This window comes from Orycteropus afer, unplaced genomic scaffold (assembly GCF_000298275.1).
Source record: "Orycteropus afer afer isolate SDZICR_OR568_19922 unplaced genomic scaffold, OryAfe1.0 scaffold00155, whole genome shotgun sequence".
NCBI lineage: Eukaryota > Metazoa > Chordata > Mammalia > Tubulidentata > Orycteropodidae > Orycteropus > Orycteropus afer.
In genome coordinates this window covers 6524500-6543375 of record NW_006921742.1, presented here as the reverse complement: position 1 = coordinate 6543375, position 18876 = coordinate 6524500, and the positions used below count along the sequence as shown (strand labels likewise).

Genomic DNA, 18876 nt, shown 5'->3' with positions numbered 1-18876 from the left:
GGTCCAAGATTATCTTCTGTGTCTGTGTTAATTGGTTTCCCTTTTCTTTGTTGAAGAGGGTCTGTGCAATCCTTCTGCCTAGTCCGCCATCTTGCCCTGCCTTGACCCTTTATTCTTTCAAACAAATTTTAGAACCAACCACCAACCACCAATGCCAACGATGAAGAAATTGAAGATTTTTACAAACTTCTCCAGTTTGATGGATGATACACTCAATCAAGATGCACTGATAATTACTGGTAATTGGAATGCAATTTGCAAACAAAGAAGGATCAGTACTTGGAAAATACGCACTTGGGACAAGAAAGGACACTGGAGATCACATGATGGAATTGTACAAGACCAATGGCTAATTTATGGTCATCTTTTTTCAACAACATAAACAGCAATTATACATATGGACCTCATTGGATAGAATTGACTATATATGTGGAAAGAAACTATGACAAAGCTCAATATCATCGGTCAGAGCAAGGCCAAGGGTCAACTACAGAACAGTCCATCAATTGCTCATATGCAAGTTCAAGTTGAAGCTGAGGAAAATTAAAACAAGTCCTCAAAAGCCAAACTATGACATTGAGTATATCCCACCTGAATCCAAAGATCATCAAGAATAGATTTAATGCCTGAATTCTAATGACAGAAGACCAGATGAATTATGGGATGATATCAATTATACTATACATGAAGAAAGCAAAAGGTCATCAAAAAGACAGGAAAGAAATAAAAGACCAAAATGGATGTCAGAAGAGATTCTGAAACTTGCTCTAAACATAGATCAGCTAAAGGGAAAGGAAAAATGATGAAATAAAAGAACTGAACTGAATATTTCAAAGGGCAGCTCAAGAAGACAAAGTATTATAAAGAAATGTGCACAGACATAGAGTTAGAAAACCAAAAGCAAAGAACACAGTTGGCATTTATTAAGCTGAAAGAACTAAAGAAAAAAGTCAAGTCTTGAGTTGCAATAGTGAAAGATTCTATGGCCAAAATATCAAGTGATGCAGGAAGCATCAAAAGATGGAAGGAATACACAGTGTCATGGTACCAAAAAGAATCGATCAACGTTCAATCATTTCAAGAACCAATTGTGTTGAAGGAAGGAGTCTAAGCTGCAACGAAGGCTGGCAAAAAATAAGGCTCCAGGAATTGATGCAATACCAACTTAAATGTTTCAACAACAGATATAGCGCTTAAGGTGCTCACTCACTTGTACCAAGAAATTTGGAGGATAGCTACCTGGCCAACCTTGTGGAAGAAATCCATATTTGTACCCATTCCAAAGAAAGATAATCCAGCAGAATGTGAAAATTATCAAACAAATACCATTAATATCATATGGAAGTAAAATTTTGCTGAAGATAATTCAAAAGTGGTTGTTAACAGTCTACTGACAAGGAATTGCCAGAAATTCAAGCTGGATTTAGAAGAGGGCATGGAATGGGGAATATCATGGCTAGTATCAGATGGATACTGGCTGAAAGAAGAGTAGCAGAAAGATGTATCTTTGTGTTTTATCCACTATGCAAAGGCATTCACCTGTGTGGATCATAACAAATTATGGGTAACATTGTGCAGAATTGGAATTCCAGAACACTGAATTGTGCTCATGTGGGACCTGCACACAGACCAAGAGACAGTCCTTCAAACAGAACAAAGGAACACTGTGTGGTTTACAATCAGGAAGGGTGTGTGTCAGGGTTGTATCCTTTCACCATAACTATATGCTGAGCAAATAATCTGAGAAACTGGACTGTATGAAGAAAAATGTGGCACCAGGATTAGAGGAAGACTCATTAACCACCTGTGATACGCAGATGACAGACACAACCTTGCTCACTGAAAGCATAGAGGACTTGAAGTACTTACTGATGAAGATCAAAGACTATAGCTTTCAGTACAGATTATACCCCAACATACAAACCAAAGACCAAACCAAACAAACTGCCATCAAGTCAATTCCAACTAGAAAACAATAATCCTCTCAACTGGATCAAAAAACAACATGAAGATCAATGGAGAAAAGATTGAAGTTTCCAAGATTTCATTTTACTTGGATCCACAATCAATACCCATGGAAGTACCAATGGAGGATTCAAATGATGGTGATATTGCTAAGAAGAATAAACTAAACACCTTTGTGACCAAAAAAAATAAGGAAAGGAAATAAAAATTCAAATGACATATTGCATTGGGCAAATCTGCCGCAAAAGATCTTAATGTGTTAAAAAGCCAAGATGTCATTTTGAGGATTAAGGTGCACCAGACCCAAGCCATGATACTTCCAATCACCTCATATGCATGTGAAAGCTAGATAACGAACAAGAAGACAGAAGAAGAACTGATACTTTTGAATTATGGTGTTGATGAAGAATACTGAATATTCCATGGACTGTCAGAGGAATAAGCAGCTCTGGTGGCAAAGGAGAGAAGGCATTTGCCTGCTAATCAGAAGGTTAGTGGTTCAGACCCACCAGCCACTCCACAAAAGAAAATGGGGCAATCATCTTCCATAAAGATTCACAGCCTCAGAAATCCAATGGGGATCGCTATGAGTTAGAACCGACTGATGGCAGTGTCTGTCTTGGAACAAGTACAGCTGGAATGTTCCTTGGAAGCAAAGATGGTGAGACTTCACCTCATGTACTTTGGTCATGTTATTAGAAGGGACCAGTCCCTAGAGAAGGACATAATGCTTCATAGAGGGTCAGAGAAAAAGTAGGAAGATTCTAAATGAGATGGATTGACATAATGGTTGTAACAACGGATTCAAACAGGAACAATTGTTAGGATGGTGCAGGACCAGAGAGTGTTTCCTTCTGTTGCACACAAGACAGATATTAGTCAGAACTAACTTGATCCTTTATTTTTCTCAAATAAATTTTAAAATTAGTTTGTCAGATTACAAGGAAAGCCCTCCTCGGGAGAATTAAAATCTTTAGAATATCAAGCCTTCTCATCCAAAACTCAGTATGTTTTGACATTCAGTTCTGTCTGCAAATTTATACATTTCTCCATGAGATTATACTTATTAAATTTCAATATCTTTTTTAAATTATGTATTTTCTTAAAATTGTCTTTTCATCTAATTTACTGTACCTTATTACATGAATTTCATCAAAATCATTTACTAAAGGTATAAAATCTCAGATTTAGTTAATAAAAGATAATAATAACACTGTAAGACACTCATTTGCAAAAAATGCTTTACGGATTTATCATGTCTCTTACTTACATCACATATACTCACCAAAAGGCTCCATGGTCTCTACTTTCAGTGTCTGTGAAATTAGAGTCCAAAAACATATCTTTGTAGATTCGACCCACTAGACAATACATATCTGAAGCAACTTGCCCTTCACTTTGCACCAGGGGAATCATAATATCAAGAGCTTTTGCTCTATCTCCAGGGAGATTTCTCCTAAGATAGGGGATAAAAATATCCTTGTTTCAACATAAATTATAGAAGCAATGGGCCAATTATCTTTTTTAAATTTTATTTAATATATTAATCCACATTAGTGAAGTTTGGCAAGATAAAACAACAACCAGATTTTGAAAATCTTCTGTAAACCTCTGTTCTAAGGCTTCTTTTTAATTGGTCCTATTGCATGCCTCCTGAGTGTAACAAAGATCTCTTTTGAGTTGCTCTTCTAAAACCAGTGCTGGTGGTGACAGAAATCTCCCAATTTCTCTTGTAGCCTATACACAAGTGGAGGAAAATTAGGGGTACAATGTCCAAATATGGACAAAAACCTGACCTTAGATTTCTACACTTTCACTCCAAAGCAGTGAGCAATTGACAAACAATACTAACAAACCAAGTTTAACCCAAGAGTTGCTGAATTTCCAAATGTAACCAATCGATTATCTAAGAAAGCTGCTTTTTGTAGGCAATTTTTAAATAGCAAGTATGTGTAGGCAGTTCTCTAAAGCATATAAAAATGTTCTTGAGTTATTTTTTGAACCATGAAAAACATTATGCTACGTGAATGAAGCTAGTCCCAAAAGACCACATATAGTATGATTCCATTTATAGAAAATATTTGGAAAAAGCACACCTATAGAGACACCAAGTAGGTTATCAGTTGCCTAAGGCTGGAGTGGTTAGGGGGAAACTGGCGGGGGACTGCTAAAGGATATGGGGTTTCTTTTTTTGGGGGTGATAAAATGTTTTAATATTGATTGTATTAATGATTACACGATTCTGCAAATATACTACAAACCACTGAATGGCTTACTTTAAATGAGTTAACTGTATGGTATTTAAATATGTTCTTGGTATTATGTGCCATCGAGTCGGTCCTGACTCATAATGAACCCTCCTGGGGTTTCCGAGGCAGTATCACTACGGAAGTAGATTGCCCAACCTTCCTTCCGAGGAGTGGCTGGTAGGTTTGAAGTGCCAGCCTTCTGGTTAGCAACATTATATAAAGGAAGTGAGTTATATTTTCAACTACTATTTTATGTTTTTCTGTTCATGAAATTCCTTTCACACTTTGTACTAAATGCCTTGAGTTTAGAATTATGCTTCTTATACATCATATTTTGAGAAAGGCTTTTACAGACTTTCACCTTTTATATAAAAATGTATTATCTTATTTCACCTTTCTGAAATGACTTATTTGAAAATTATCTGGCGCAAGTAATCTCCAGATGACTCATCTAAGTCTACTAAATCTAAAGAAAAAAGATGCTTAACCAGTAGTAAGATAAAATATTTTTGTTATACATTTAGAAATAAACATTAGCAAGTTCTACAGTTTAGGTGGACAAAGAAGAAACAAGCTCTGGCTGAGCAGCGTGCTGACTGTATTCAAGAGGGAGTGATGAATTCCAGAGCCCAGCAATGAAGGGCACAGACTTCTGTATCATGTGGATCTGGGTTTGAGACACGTTAATCTGGGTTTGTGACATGTTAACTATGAGCCTTGAGAACACTTACTCACCCTTGCCAAATTTCAGTTTCTTCATCTGTAAAATAAGAATCCATCAAGTCTTACCTGACACATGGTAATGTCCCATGATGTCCCTTCTCTTTTCTTTTTTTAAATCATTCTCTCCAGTTGTGGTAATTACATACATAGTCAACTCTCCACCACAGAAGAGAACAGCAGCACAACTAACTGGGCTTTGGACAATTCACTGACCTAAGTCCTTCCCATGGCCAAAATATGGACAGCTGACCATGGTGACTGTAGGCAGGAAGGGGCCCTGAGACGCCCCACGATGCATAGAGATGGCTCAGAGGCAGGGAGGAAGCAGGCAGTGCCACTCTGTCCTAGCAGATTCATGGGCTCACCATCTAAAACGTGTCCAACCGAGTTTTGAATGTAATGATGTGTATGTACAGCACTCCTAGGGAAAATATTCTCTACTTCAGTGAACTTTTGTGTGAATGATCATTTGGTGTTAAGTTTGCATAATTCCACAATCCTATGATTTTAAAAGTACTAACATATATAAATGGCCAGTATAAGGTTTGACAGAGGAGAAAAAGAATTTTAGAATTTAAATACAAAAAGTGAAGAGATTTTTTGTTCTTGACAAAAAATCAGAAATCAACATGCATGCTTCCTGTATTTTGAATGGTCTGAATAGCTATGTTAACATTACTTTGTAATAAGGAGTGGTTGCAATGCTTCAGTAAAAACCCTATAAAGAAGCTGCAGTTAAAGAAAATGTTAGCGCATCACAGAGGGAACATTTTCTTCTTACCTGTTCAGTGCAAATGCATTATGAAACTTCACGTGGTGATGGGAGGCCAAATCAAAGGTCGGCAGTTTCTCTAATGTCTCTACCAGCTTCACAATAGAATCATAATCCTTTCAAACAAAGGGGACATTATATAGAATTAAACCTTAGGCAAATGTTCTGACAATGAAATGTCTTTTGACAATCAGATATTTACCAAATGTGAGAAGCGAATTGAAAAGAAAAATAAGAATCCATGGAACACCCCAGCATGCAGAACTGTTTGGTTTTTTTTTCCATTATAAAGGCGCTGGGATCTATGTGTGTGTGTGTATGTGTTTATATACGTATGTATATATGTATGTATCTGGGGCAGTGGTGGTTCAATGACAGAATTCCTGCCTTCTGTGTGGGAGACCTACTTCCATCCCCAGCAAATACACCCCATGGGCAGCCATCACACATCTCTCAGTGTTTGCTTGTGTGTTACCACAATGCTGAAAAGGTCTCAGGGAAGCAAACAAACTAAGATGGGACAGGAAGAAAGGCTTGGTAACTTACTTCCGAAAATCATCCAGCGAAAGCCCATGGATCATAAAGATCCTGTCTGTGTTACGGACGGGGACGATGCAGGAATGGGCAGCATTTCGTTCTGTCGTACAAGGGGTCATGATAAGTTGGCTGACTGGATAGCAGCTAACGTGTGTGTGTGTGTGTGTGTGTGTGTGTAGTTACCACATCTGAGAAAATATAGAATTACCACATCTGAGTTAAAAACGAACCCTGTATGATAATGCTATGCTGTCTAAGCACAGTCAAATTCTTGGTGTCCGGTGTTGTATAAGTTACTTTTAGGGAAACTATTTCTATAATTTCAAGGACACAGAATAACTGAACTTCTGATATAAGTAACAAAACTGTTTCACCTCAACACGAGCCCTGACTTAAGCTACTCTGCCAGTGGGTCTTGAGTGCCACAGGTCTACCCACTGCGATGCTCTCCTGCCCACATGGCCCTTTCCACAGATTTGAGGCTGGGCATAGGAAAGAGAAACCACAAGCCACTTAAACTCTACTGAAGAAATCTAATAAACAAATCAGAGATTTTATTCTCCTTATTGTTTAAAAAATATTAAGACATGTCAATGAAAATGATATGACATGAAATAATAAAACGTATTTTAAGTTTATCTTTAATAATTAAACAATTGCATACTTCTTGGTCTGGCTAGTTAGATCCAGCACTATCAAGTTCAAGAACTAAAACACAGCCCAGCAAGCTCTAAAAATTTCTGTTATTTGCCAAAACAAAGGTTTCACTACTTGACTGAGAAGTGTGCCTGAGGCTAACCAACTACAACAGACTATGCACAGGGTAACTATGCTTGCAGCTTTTTCTTTTTGTTCTTTTGGAGGAAAGAGTTAGATCTTTACCATAGAGGCTTTCACAATCATTGATGATTAACTCAGGTAAGTCTTTTTCATTCATTCTAAAATCAGTGGATGGAAAGCAAGGAACATCAATAATAATAATAACAACTTGTAGATACATGAATTACTTATTAGCTAAAGGAAAGTTCTGAACTTAACACTCTCTTACTCCTCCAACATGCTACGTGACAATGACTTTGAACATCTCACCTGGATGTCTCTGTAGGAAAGTAACAGATTGATCACAATATCTGCTGTCAAGACTTCAATATTATCTACTCGCTGCCGAATTCTTGCCAACTCAGCTGCCAATTCTTTACCAGTGTACAAATTGCGAGCTTTCCTGATATCATAGAGTATAGATTCCTGGAAATACTGGCTGGTGAGAAAACGCACATTTCAAACAGTTAATACTACCTTCTCATAAGAAAGGATCTCAATAAAAAGCAATACTTTTATAAGGAGATAAATGACATTTGCAGCGTTAGTGGCTTTCAACTCATTAAGATACACAGAATGAATGCTTCATATATTTGGCATTATTAAGAAATTTGTGAGGGCATTTTTCCTTTTAACAACTTTTCTTATTTCAGAAAGAATTAATGGTGGAGATACTCTATACTAATAAATTTTCTAAGAAACTGCAACTTACCCATTAAATGCCCAAAATTTATATTTTATTGCACTGTTTTCAACAGAAACTGTTCCAAATAAATTAGAATGTGTCTCTGCTTTGAACATAATACAACCTCTATTCTGTGACTCAGTATCATCATTTATTAATATAAATGATTGTTCTTAACTAAAACAAAATCATGACAGCCGCAATTTTTGCATAGTTCTTGCCCTTACACTAAAAGTCCTTGGATAGTTATTCTAATGATGTTTCTGTACTTTTGTTGTATAAATTTTAGCTCTACCAATACTGTAAAGCAGTTAATATTCACATCTCTTTTTTGTGGGGAAAGGGGAATAGCTACTACCAATTTGTTATCCTGTGACTGAAGTAAATAAAACAATATGACATATGGACCATAAAGCTTTTGTTTTACCCCCTTACCAGATATGATGCATTCTTCCCTGGTTCTTAGCTGTGTACGAGATACCTAATTACATCTGACAGGACATTCAAGTACTAATAGAGTAACACTTCATTATCCTTAGAAGCAAGGATAGTGAAACTCTGACTTGTTCACTCTGGATATGTCACCGATCAATCACTAGAAAAGGACGTGATGTTTGGTGAAGCAGAGGGTCCGTGAGAACAAGGGAGACCCTCAGTAAGGCAGGCTGACACAGCAGCCACATCAATGCACTCAAACTCACCAACGACCGTGAAGATGGTGCAGAACTAGTTAACATTTTGTTCTATCAAACTCAATGCCAACTAACAACACATTATCACCAAATGGCATCATTAACTTTACCTAGAATTTGCTTGTGCCACCTTCAACAGCTGAATAAAACGATCTACAAGAGGTAAGCAGATGGGTCCAAGAAGCAGCTCAAAGTTGGGCTGCATTAGCTCCGTCAACCCCTTCATGAAGCTGCTGTCACAGCAGTAGACCTTGTTATGTGGAGTTATCATGTAAGGAACAAACGTGTAGTTCCCAGTGCACATCTGTGGAGAGAAGGGGCACCAGAAGATGATGAGCAAGCCTGCAGGCTCCACACTGATGCAATCCTATGTTTATTCCAGTGGCTCCTTTAATTTTTTAATGTGATTTGGGTGCAAATTTACAAAGCAGATTTGTTTTACTCTCAACAGTTCATGTACATTTGGTTTGATGACCCCATTACAATCTCCAACCATAAAACAACTCTCCTCCCGTCCCCTCCCTGTGACTATGCCCTCCCTGTACCCTTCTTATCTATGCATTCCTGTCTGCCCAGCTTTCCCTCTATGCAAATGCTGCTCTTCTGAAGTCTCAAGGTTGGCTGATCTAAGGGGTCCAAATCCCTAGCATGCTGTGGTTGTTGTTATGTGCTGTTGACTCAGACTCGACTCATAGCGACCCCTTCTGGGGTTTCTGAGGTGGTGTCACTACGGAAGTAGATTGCCCAACCTTCCTTCCGAGGAGTGGCTGGTGGGTTTGAACTACCAGCCTTCTGGTTAGCAGTCAAGTGCCTTAGGCACTATGCTACCGGAGCTCCTATCCCTAAGATAGGTGGGTGCATGTCCCTGGGGTAGGTGTTCTGCTTATAGATCTTTCTACTGTTGGGCTGAGAGCTAATCCACAGAAGTGAGTCCAGTTCCAGACCCAAAGGATAACCTGAGGCCACAGTCTCAGGGGTTCTACCAGTCTCTATTTGACCAGTAACTCTGGTCATTTTTGTGTTTTTGAATTTTATTCCACATTTTCCCTCCCACTCTATCCAGGATCTCCCAATTTTGACCACTTTCCAAATGGCTGGCATTGTTAGTTCAGTGGCTCATTTTAAACAGCAATTCTGCATACAAAGAAAAAACAGAAAAGCCTCCTATCTTATTTAGGACCTGTGAAAATAGAAATTTCCAATATCTTTAATTGCTCACTTCAAATAATTAGTACTTATTGATCAATCAAAAAAGCATGGAATAGTTTCTATCAATCAATTAAACATTTATTCACTAGCTGTCTTAGTTACCTAGTGGAGCTCTGGTGGCAGAGTACCTAAGGCATCTGACTGCTAACCAGAAGGCTGGTAGTTCAAACCCACCAGCCACTCCTGGGAAGGAAGGTTAGGCAATCTACTTCCATAGTGATACTGCCTCGGCAACCCAAGGAGGGGTCGCTAGGAGTCCAGTCCGACTCAATGGCAGTGGGTGGGTAGCTACTGTTGTAACAGAAATACCACAAGTAGGTGGCTTTAACAAACAGAAATTTATTTGCTCATAAGTTAGGAGGCCAGAGGTCCAAATTCAGCATGCCAGCTATAGGGGAAAGCTCTCTCTCTCTGTGCTGGCTATGGAGGAATGTCCTTGTTTCTTCTGTGCTTCAGCTCCTAGGCGATCTATATATGCTTGGCTTCTCTCTCTCCCAATCTCTCCTTGCTAGCTTGTGTTTTATCTCTTTGATATCTTAAAAGAGATGGGCTCAAGATACACCTTACACTAGAGATTTCAGAGTTATCCTGATGCTTCAATTACATGCATTGCCCATATTTCATCCAAGTCCATTCCACCTGTAGGATATATTTCATATTTGTCCATTTCCCTCCATCCGCTCTGCCAGCCATTTAGTCCATGCCACAAAAACACCTGGCCTTAGCTATTGTAATTGACTTCTAAATGGTCTCCATACTTCCACTTTAGCCCTCTAGTCTATTCTCTACTCAGTTGTCAAAGTGATCTTTTAACAACCCACATCAGATCACTTCCCTCAGCTGCTTAAAACCCCATCACTTACTCTGGGAAGACAAGTCCCTTCAATTCAGTCTATGAGATCCCTTCAATGCAGTCTATGAGGACCTGAATAATCTGAGTCCTGCATCCCTTTCAATCTCATCCCATGCCCTGACTCATTACAATTTAGGCACACTGACCTTCTATCGGCTCCTAGAATATGTCAAGTGAGGGCATCTAGTGCAAATAAAAACAAAGCTGGGAAGAAGAAAGGGGAAGGCTAGATTGAACACTCCTGAGTAAGCAAGTGTGACTGGAATTTAGGGCTCAAGGAAAGGAAATGAATGCAAAACTACGTATTTTAAACTATATATTCTCGGCTATGGGAAGTCATGGGAGGGTTGAGAGCAGGGAGGGAAAAACAAAGTACAATGTGGTGGTTATGTTTGACACCAACTTGGCTGGGCCTGGTTGAGTGGCTGGGTAGCTGGTGGTAGTTATTCCCCACGATGAGACTGGCAATCAACTCCATGGTGGGATCTGCCAAAAGCAGCTGAGTAGCTCCTTTGGGTATGTGGTCTGCTTCCCGTATATAAGAAGCAGTTTTGGGAATGGTCTCTAGCATATGGTACACTTGGACCCTGCATGTAGCCATGTCGTTGCCTGCCATGTCCTGTCAACCTTAGGACTTACAATGGACTTAAATTAATGGCCTGTCATGTGGTTTGGTAACATAGGGACTGTGCCTTTTTACTTGTCAACCTTGGGTTTGTCAGCCTAAGCAGGCAGCAGTTGTCTGAGTGAAGAAACACCTCTAGCTCCAGTGGGCCGGAAGCAGGAGGCAGAGCTGGACCCCAAAGCTGAGGGGCTTTCACCCAGCCCCTAGAGCCTGGCACTTTGAACTTGGACTTAAGGGCTCCAAACTGTAAGAAAATAAACTCCTTTTTGTTAAGGCCATTCCATTTGTGGTATATTCTTGTCAGAGTGGCACTAGGTAACCAGAACACACAATCAAATCTATGCATTTTAACAGTCTGTGCAGGCAACAAGATGGATTGAAAGACAGGGAAATGCAATTTGAGGAGTAAGACAGGCAGCTACAAAGTATGACCAGCTTGGCAGCAGTGGCAATTGAGATGCATGCATCCAACATTAAAAAGAACCAACAGGGCCTGGTACTGGTTATAGTATTGAGAAAGACAAAGAAAAGGGAGTCAAAGTGACCTGTGGTCTCAAATGGGGCTACCACGAAAAGAATGTTATCATTTACAGGAAGTAAGAATTCAGAAAGCAGAACCCATTGGGTAGGCAGGCTAGAATGTCTACTTTTAGAGATGCTGGGATTGAAGAGAAGTAGAATGCCTAAGTAAAAATGTCCAAAGAAAGTTGAAATGAAAATATTGGAAGAAATATGTGACTGTAATGTAAAAGAGGTTTGTGTCAAAAATACAGACCTGGGAATTATCTGATGTAGCTGGATTTAAGGGAATGGGTGAGACCACTGAAAGAGAAGCAAGAGAGACAGAAAACACCAGAAGGCCGAGATCTAGAATGCGGTCTGGGAAAAACCCTACTGATCACTGTTGAAGGGAATCCCTGGGTGGTGTAAACAGTTCATGTGCCCAGCTACTAACTCAGAAGTTGTCGGTTCCAGTCCACTCACAGGTGCCTTGAAAGAAAGGCCTAGTAATTTACTTCTGAAACATCAGCAATTGCAAACCCTACAGAGCACAGGTCTACTCTGACACAGGTTGAGTTGCCATGAGTCAAAATAGACTTGATGGCAACTGAAAGAGACAGAAAAAAGGGGTGGAGGGCCATCCAAGGAGTCCACGTTATTGGTACCTAGCCATATTGGCATTATGGAGACCAATTTATAACTCCTCTTACTCTTAGAACTCAACTAATAAGAGCAAACGTTTGTTCACCATCCGCACGTGCCAAGGAATGGTCATAAGGTCATAAGTGCACAACCACTCATGGAGGAAGGTGCTATTATCTCTAGTTTACAGGTAAGGAAACAGGTGAGGTGTAGAGAGTTTTAGCTGGTCTGTAATGTGTTTGGGACTCCAGCTCAAGGACTCTTCAGAGGACATGCCATTACCTCTAGTGAATCCCACACCTTCTCAGTGGCCTTCCCAGGCTGACACTCCTGCTGTACAATCCTCTGCTTCAGGTCACTTTCCACTGTAAGCCTGCATCACCCAAGCTCACCACCACAGAGCAAATAAACAAGCAGCAACAAACACCTCACGGCAGACTTGATTATTTATGAACCAATTACACACTGAGGTATTTGTTGTTAGGTCAGGTGGTGAAACAATAACAGGACCTGACTTCCAGTTGAAGTATGAGAAGAATCTCAAGAGTTTGAGATTAGATTTTTAAATCAAGTACATTAAATTGTTACCTTCTCCAAGTACCCCTTCAAAGGATGATAACTGGAAGACTAGTCAGGAAGAAGAAAAACTATTGTGTTCAGCTTCTAAAATGTTACCAACATTCTGAAGCATGTCTGACCCATTTAATCCTTTTTCCCAAGCCACAGTCTCAGCAGAAAGAAAGGTTGCTTTCCAAAGCTTCTAGAGCTTAAATGGCGAGTGGGTTATTAAAGACAGATAGAATCAAATGTTCCTGAGTTACATAAGTACTACAACTCAAAATTACATACGAAAATATTCTGAATCTTCCAAGTCACAAAATTGGAAAAGTCAAAAAACTAGAAAAGTGCTACTCAAGTTTTAGACTATTATTCTGTGCTGCTGATAATGTTGTGTCTTCTCAGAAGCTTTAATACTACTTACAAGACGTGAAACATTCTTATTGAAATTCTGGGCCCTGGGGAATAATGCATGTATGTAAAGCTCAGGGAGAGCACGACTAGCAGATGGGTGTGTGTTGAGCAGTGAGGGGATAAAAAAATGTTAGATTCGTGAATAAAAGAGAGAGAGAGAAACAAGATTCCTGAAACAGCCTCTGAGAAACAAGATTCCTAAAATAGCCTTCTTCAAACCCCATGATATAAGGACTCAGAATTGTTGTTGAAAATATCCAAGCTTTCCTACATTCCTGGCCTCAGTAAACTTTTAGGAGTCTCTTCTCTATGTTCCTGAGGCAACAGACTTTTTTTTTTTTTTTCCCCAATTTCCAATTATTACCAGCTGCTACAAAAAACCAAAAACCAAACTCACTGCCGTCAAGTCGTTTCCAACTCACAGCAATACTACGGAAGTAAATTACCCCATCCTCCTTCTGAGGAGTGGCTGGTGGGTTTGAGCCACCAGCCTTCTGGTTAGCAGTACAATTATTTAGACGCTACGCCACCAGAGCTCACGGCAACGCTATACGTGTGTCAGAGTAGAACTGTGTTATGTAGGGCTTTCAATGGCTGACTTTTTGGAAGTGGATTACCAGGCCTTCCTTCTGAGAAGTCTGTGGGTGGGCTTAAACCTTCAAATTTTTAACAGTTGAGCACGTGAACCATTTGTACCACCCAGGGACTCCAATTATGATGTCAGAACAGAAAGGGAGAGTGAGAAGCTGCAGGAGACACATGGCTACAATTAGACCAAAGCTTAAAAAGAGAGCCCAGTTGAAGTAGGAAGAAAGTGTGAGAGCTGACTGCGGTAGTGGTGTGTTTTTTATAGACACTAACTGCGGAAAGAGGAATTTTTTCAAAATGAAGAATACAAATCATATGAGGACATTCATCTCCCAAGTTGGCCAGCATATGACTTAGAAATGTTATTCATGCAAGCTTTCTATCTGCACAGTGCTTCGGAACCCAGAGTATGAAATAACTAAAATAAAACTCCAAAGCAATTAACAATCACCAAGTGATCAACAGCAGATGCCTCAGGGGCAGCAACTACCTTTCATGAATAATTCTAAAATATTTCAGCCTGCTTCTTGAAAGAAAAGGATGGCATTTCCTTAAATTTCAAAACAAGGTGTGGTCATAAAATAACAAAACTGATTTCTCTGGCTGATGTTGTCATAATAACCCATAGTTCAACATCCAGTTGTATACTCTATGTTCACTATTAAAAAAAATGCTAAGTCTGGGTTTCAATTTGTAAAAGCAACATAAAAGTGAATTAAGTGTGTGTGGAAAATGAATCCAAGTTTCTGAGGAGAAATGCTCACAGCTTTCCAACATATTTAAGTATCTGCTAAAAACACGTAACTTTTTATAAGGACACCTGGCACCTAAAACAAAGCAGTTTTCTCAACTCGGTGGCCACTGTGTTCGTAATGTGCAATATTTGGTCCTTTTATCAATCTACTTCCCCACATGATCAAACCATCACTGGGCACAAACGGCTGTATCCTGTAACTCAGGGCCCAGGTGAATGCTACAGTACGGGTTGCTGTTGAGCCGATTCCGACTCATGGTCAGCCCACGTGTGTCAGAGTAAGGCTGTGCTCCAGACAGCTTTCAGTGACTGATATTTCGGAAGGAAATCACCAGGGCTTTTTTCTGAGGTCCCTCTGAGTGGAGTCAAACATCCAACCTTCCAGTTAGCAGCCGAGCGTGTGAACCATTTGCACAACTGGGGGATGCCCCAGCTAAATGCTACATCCTCCAAAAGACCTTCTGTGATTATCTGATGTAATGCCATCCAGAAGGTAGCACGTCACCCTACATCAGTTTTTTTACTTGTTTATTTGCTGACTTCTTATTTACTGACTCATGGAGCAATTATAAATATGGTTCTTTCCACTTTCAACCTCCAAATCCAACTGAATTGGGCATCCCCAGTGGCATCAAGCCCAAAGCCTGGATACAGGACATGTTCAATCAATATTTGCTTAATGAAATCTGTTACCTGAACTGAAGCATGAAGCAGTAATTGCTCATTTCCTGTTGAGATGGGAAGGATAAGCATTTATAATGGCGACATTATTAATGCTCATGAGTTTCTGTTCTGGGGAAATCTTAAGCAGAAATGTTTTCGTTTTGGACCCAAGGAAAAACTATCAACTGTATTTTGATTATCATCATCTAAAATTGACTTATGTGCAGAACCTCATGCAGTATATTACTTCTACTCTTAGTTGAACATAAATGTTCTTTTAAATTTTTATTGTGATTTGGGTAAAAGTTTGCAGAGCAAATTCATTTTCCATATAGCGGTTCACACACATTTTGTCCCAGGACGTTGACTGCAATTCCCCACAATGTAACAGCTCTCTTCCCACTCCCTCCCCATAGTTACCTCTTCTTTGTGTCCTTCTCTCCCATGCACTCCCCGCCCCACAGCTCTCTCCCTGTGCAAACCCGGCCCTTTTGTCCTCCCATGACTGATGGCTCCTTAGAGGTATTATCTGCTTGATGTAAATGTTCACCTCATATGCCTGTCTATTATTGGCTGGAAGCCACAGAAGTAAACTCAATTCTAGATCTGAAGGGTAGCTAGGGGCCATAGTCTCAAGGGTCTCACCAGGCTCTATCGGACCAGCAAACCTGGTCTTTTTTTTTTTTTTTTTTATGTTTTTGAGTTTTGTTCCACATTGTTCTCCCACTCTATCCAGAATCTCTTGCACCAATCCTCCTCCAAGTGGTTGACAGTGGTTTCCCGGCACCATCTAGTACTTCTGCTCTCATGATCATATAGGCTGAGGATCGCATGGTTGGCCAGTCTCTTGGACTAATTGTTTCCATGGGTCTTTGATTTCCTTCATTCTTCTTTGCTCTGGACGAGGAGAGACCCATCGTTGCATCTAGTTGGCTGCTTGCAAGTTTTTAAGACCCCAATCGCTACTCAACAAAGTAAGATGTAGAATAATGTTTTTGTGTAGTATGTTATGCCAATTGAGCTTGATTTCCCCTGCGACCATGGTCCCAAGCCCACAGGTCCAACTACTCACTCTCTGGGTACATGGCTGTGGCCAAGAAGCCATCATAACCTTGCCCCTTGTCAGCTCTACTATATACCAGGACATTCTTACAGCACATATAAATATACATGTAGAAACATTATCTGTTAACCCTATACATGGTTATTTATGGGCACCCTACCCCCAGCCTAGACATACCTGATCATTCAACCTGTCCACCCATAGATTAATGCTTGCCATCACTGACAACACAATACTATACATGCAGAGGGGTTTGTCTGTACCTCCCATGTACCTCTCTCGGTCTTCCTCTTCCTGGATGCCACTGTATAGATCCCTCATATTTTTTTTTACCTCCTTTTTGAATTGTGTGTGTGTCGGGGGAAGGAATTCCATAGGGTAATCTCAAAGACCAACTAGAATACTTGTGATCTTAATTAATCTCTCTCCCTGTCTCTTTCTCTATGTTTATGTATCTATATATATATGGATACACACAACCATTTATAGACATACACACACACATATATATAAAAGGGGAAGGCCCTCAACAAGATGAACTGACACAATGGCTGCAACAATGGGCTCAGAAATAGCAAGGATTGTGAGGCTGGCGCAGGACCAGACAGTGTTTTATTCTGTTGTACATGGGGTCGCTATGAGTTGGAGCCAATTCAATGGTACCTAACAACAACAACACACACACATATACACTTTCATGTAATTTCACAAAATTGGTATACAGTATGGATTTTTTTTTCCAAATCATGACTATATATAGGAAAAAACCAACTATCAGTGTCATTTCCCATTATTATAAAGAAGACTCACTAAAATGGAATATTTGAATAAAATAACCATATTTATATTAATATGTCAGAAACAGTAAACAAGAATAATAATGATAGGAATAATTTGTAAATTTGAAAAACACAGTACAGGTTAGTTGATGGAAAACGAGAGATAAAAAAAATTCTGAAAAGTTTAAGGAAAGTACTCACAGTATTCTTTTGGCAAATGATATCCTGAAAACAAAGAAAAAAGAAATAAAGTGAAAGTTAATACAAAACCAATCCTTTAAATAACCTTTAACAAAGTATCCTATGTGGGAACATCATTAACAATTTTATTAGCAATTAGAATTTTATTAGCAATTAGAAATTCTAGAGAGTGTAGAACAAGTTCTACAACTAAGAAGTTTACAAGCTCACAGGTAAATGCATAAGTATTGTCTGTGGTTTAAGGAAAAGAACATAAACATTTAAAATCAAAACACTGGATAACCTAAAAATCATTTCTGTGCTATCTTTATGATGCAGAATTACCTGATCAGCCACAATGTCTTTGGGAAAAGGGTAAAACAAGTTTTCCTTCTCTAAGCATAACCTCTCCTTGGAAGGCAGGTTGGGCAATCCTACTTCCATAGTGATACTGCCTCGGAAACCCAAGGAGGGGTCGCTATGAGTCAGGGCTGACTCAACGGCACATAACAACAACAACAACAACAAGCATAACCTCATTCACACCCTAGAAGGGGAATAAGCAGCCTGCTATATTCCACACAGCTGGAAATGAAGAGTAGTGATCACTTACCAGTGGGTAAATCTACGCATAGATCATACGACCATCTGGCAATAAATAGTCAAAAGTGCAATTTATGTAGTAGTAGAATAAGACAAAGGAGATCTGGTGGTATAGTGGTTCAGGCACTTGGCTGCTAACCAAAAGGTCAGTAGTGTGAACCCACCAACTGCTCCATGAAAGAAAGATGAGGCACTCTGCTCCTGTAAAGATTTACAGCCTCAGAAACCCAGTGAGGGTTACTATGAGGTAGAATCAACTTGATAGCAATGAGTTTGGGTTTCTTTGGAGAATGAGATAAAGGAGTTCTGGTGAGGCTGTGGTTAAAGCATTGGGCTGTGAACTAAAAGGTTGGTGGGTCAGAAAGATGAGGCTGGCTGCTTCCGTAAAGATTTACAGCCTTGTAAACCCTTCAGGGCAGTTCTACTCTGTCCTGTAGGGTTGCTGTGGGTTGGAATCAACTTGATGGCAATGTGTTTTGTGTTTTGGTTTTAGAATGAGGTAAATACAGGGCTGTGAGGCCAATGTTCCTATCTTCTAAGTTGTGAGGAATAAATGAGACCATGTAGATAATGTAGTCATATAACACCTGGCATGCTAAAAAAAAAAAACCCAAAACACAGTTGCCTTTGAGTTAGCTCTAGCACATGGTGGTCTTGTGGTTGGTGTTCAAGTAGAACTGTGCTCCATAGTACCTTAACTGTTTACACCACTCAAGGACTCTACCACACAGAAAGAGGTAGCCAATGTTATTATCATTCCTAGAAGTTACAATGAAAAGAGACCTGGGAGACAAGCTAGAAAAGCTAACTATAAGCACCTCGGTAAGGCTGAGAATTGTGATTTAGAAAAGAGAAATCAGGTCAGCATACCAGAAAAGGTGGCATACATGTTGTCATGGAAACAGAAAACAGAAGGCATTTGTGGAGTCTCAAGAGTGGGTCCATCTGGCTAAGGAGACAGCCAGATCTGCTAAGGAAAGAGAGTAATGAAGCAAGGCTCAG

At 39.7% G+C, this 18876-nt stretch overlaps 1 protein-coding gene across 1 annotated transcript in view; it reads right to left on the bottom strand.

Moving 5' to 3' along the window:
• The window catches only part of MAP3K5 (mitogen-activated protein kinase kinase kinase 5), a 275001-nt gene that overhangs the window by 156962 nt on the left and 99163 nt on the right, over positions 1-18876 (bottom strand). Inside the window, exons 3-7 of the mRNA XM_007946314.2 lie at positions 17293-17316; positions 8553-8746; positions 7336-7504; positions 5719-5825; positions 3251-3421 (exon numbers count right to left, since the gene is read on the bottom strand). Of these exons, the coding sequence (XP_007944505.1) occupies positions 3251-3421; positions 5719-5825; positions 7336-7504; positions 8553-8746; positions 17293-17316 (665 nt within the window). The remainder of the gene's footprint in view (positions 1-3250; positions 3422-5718; positions 5826-7335; positions 7505-8552; positions 8747-17292; positions 17317-18876) is intronic.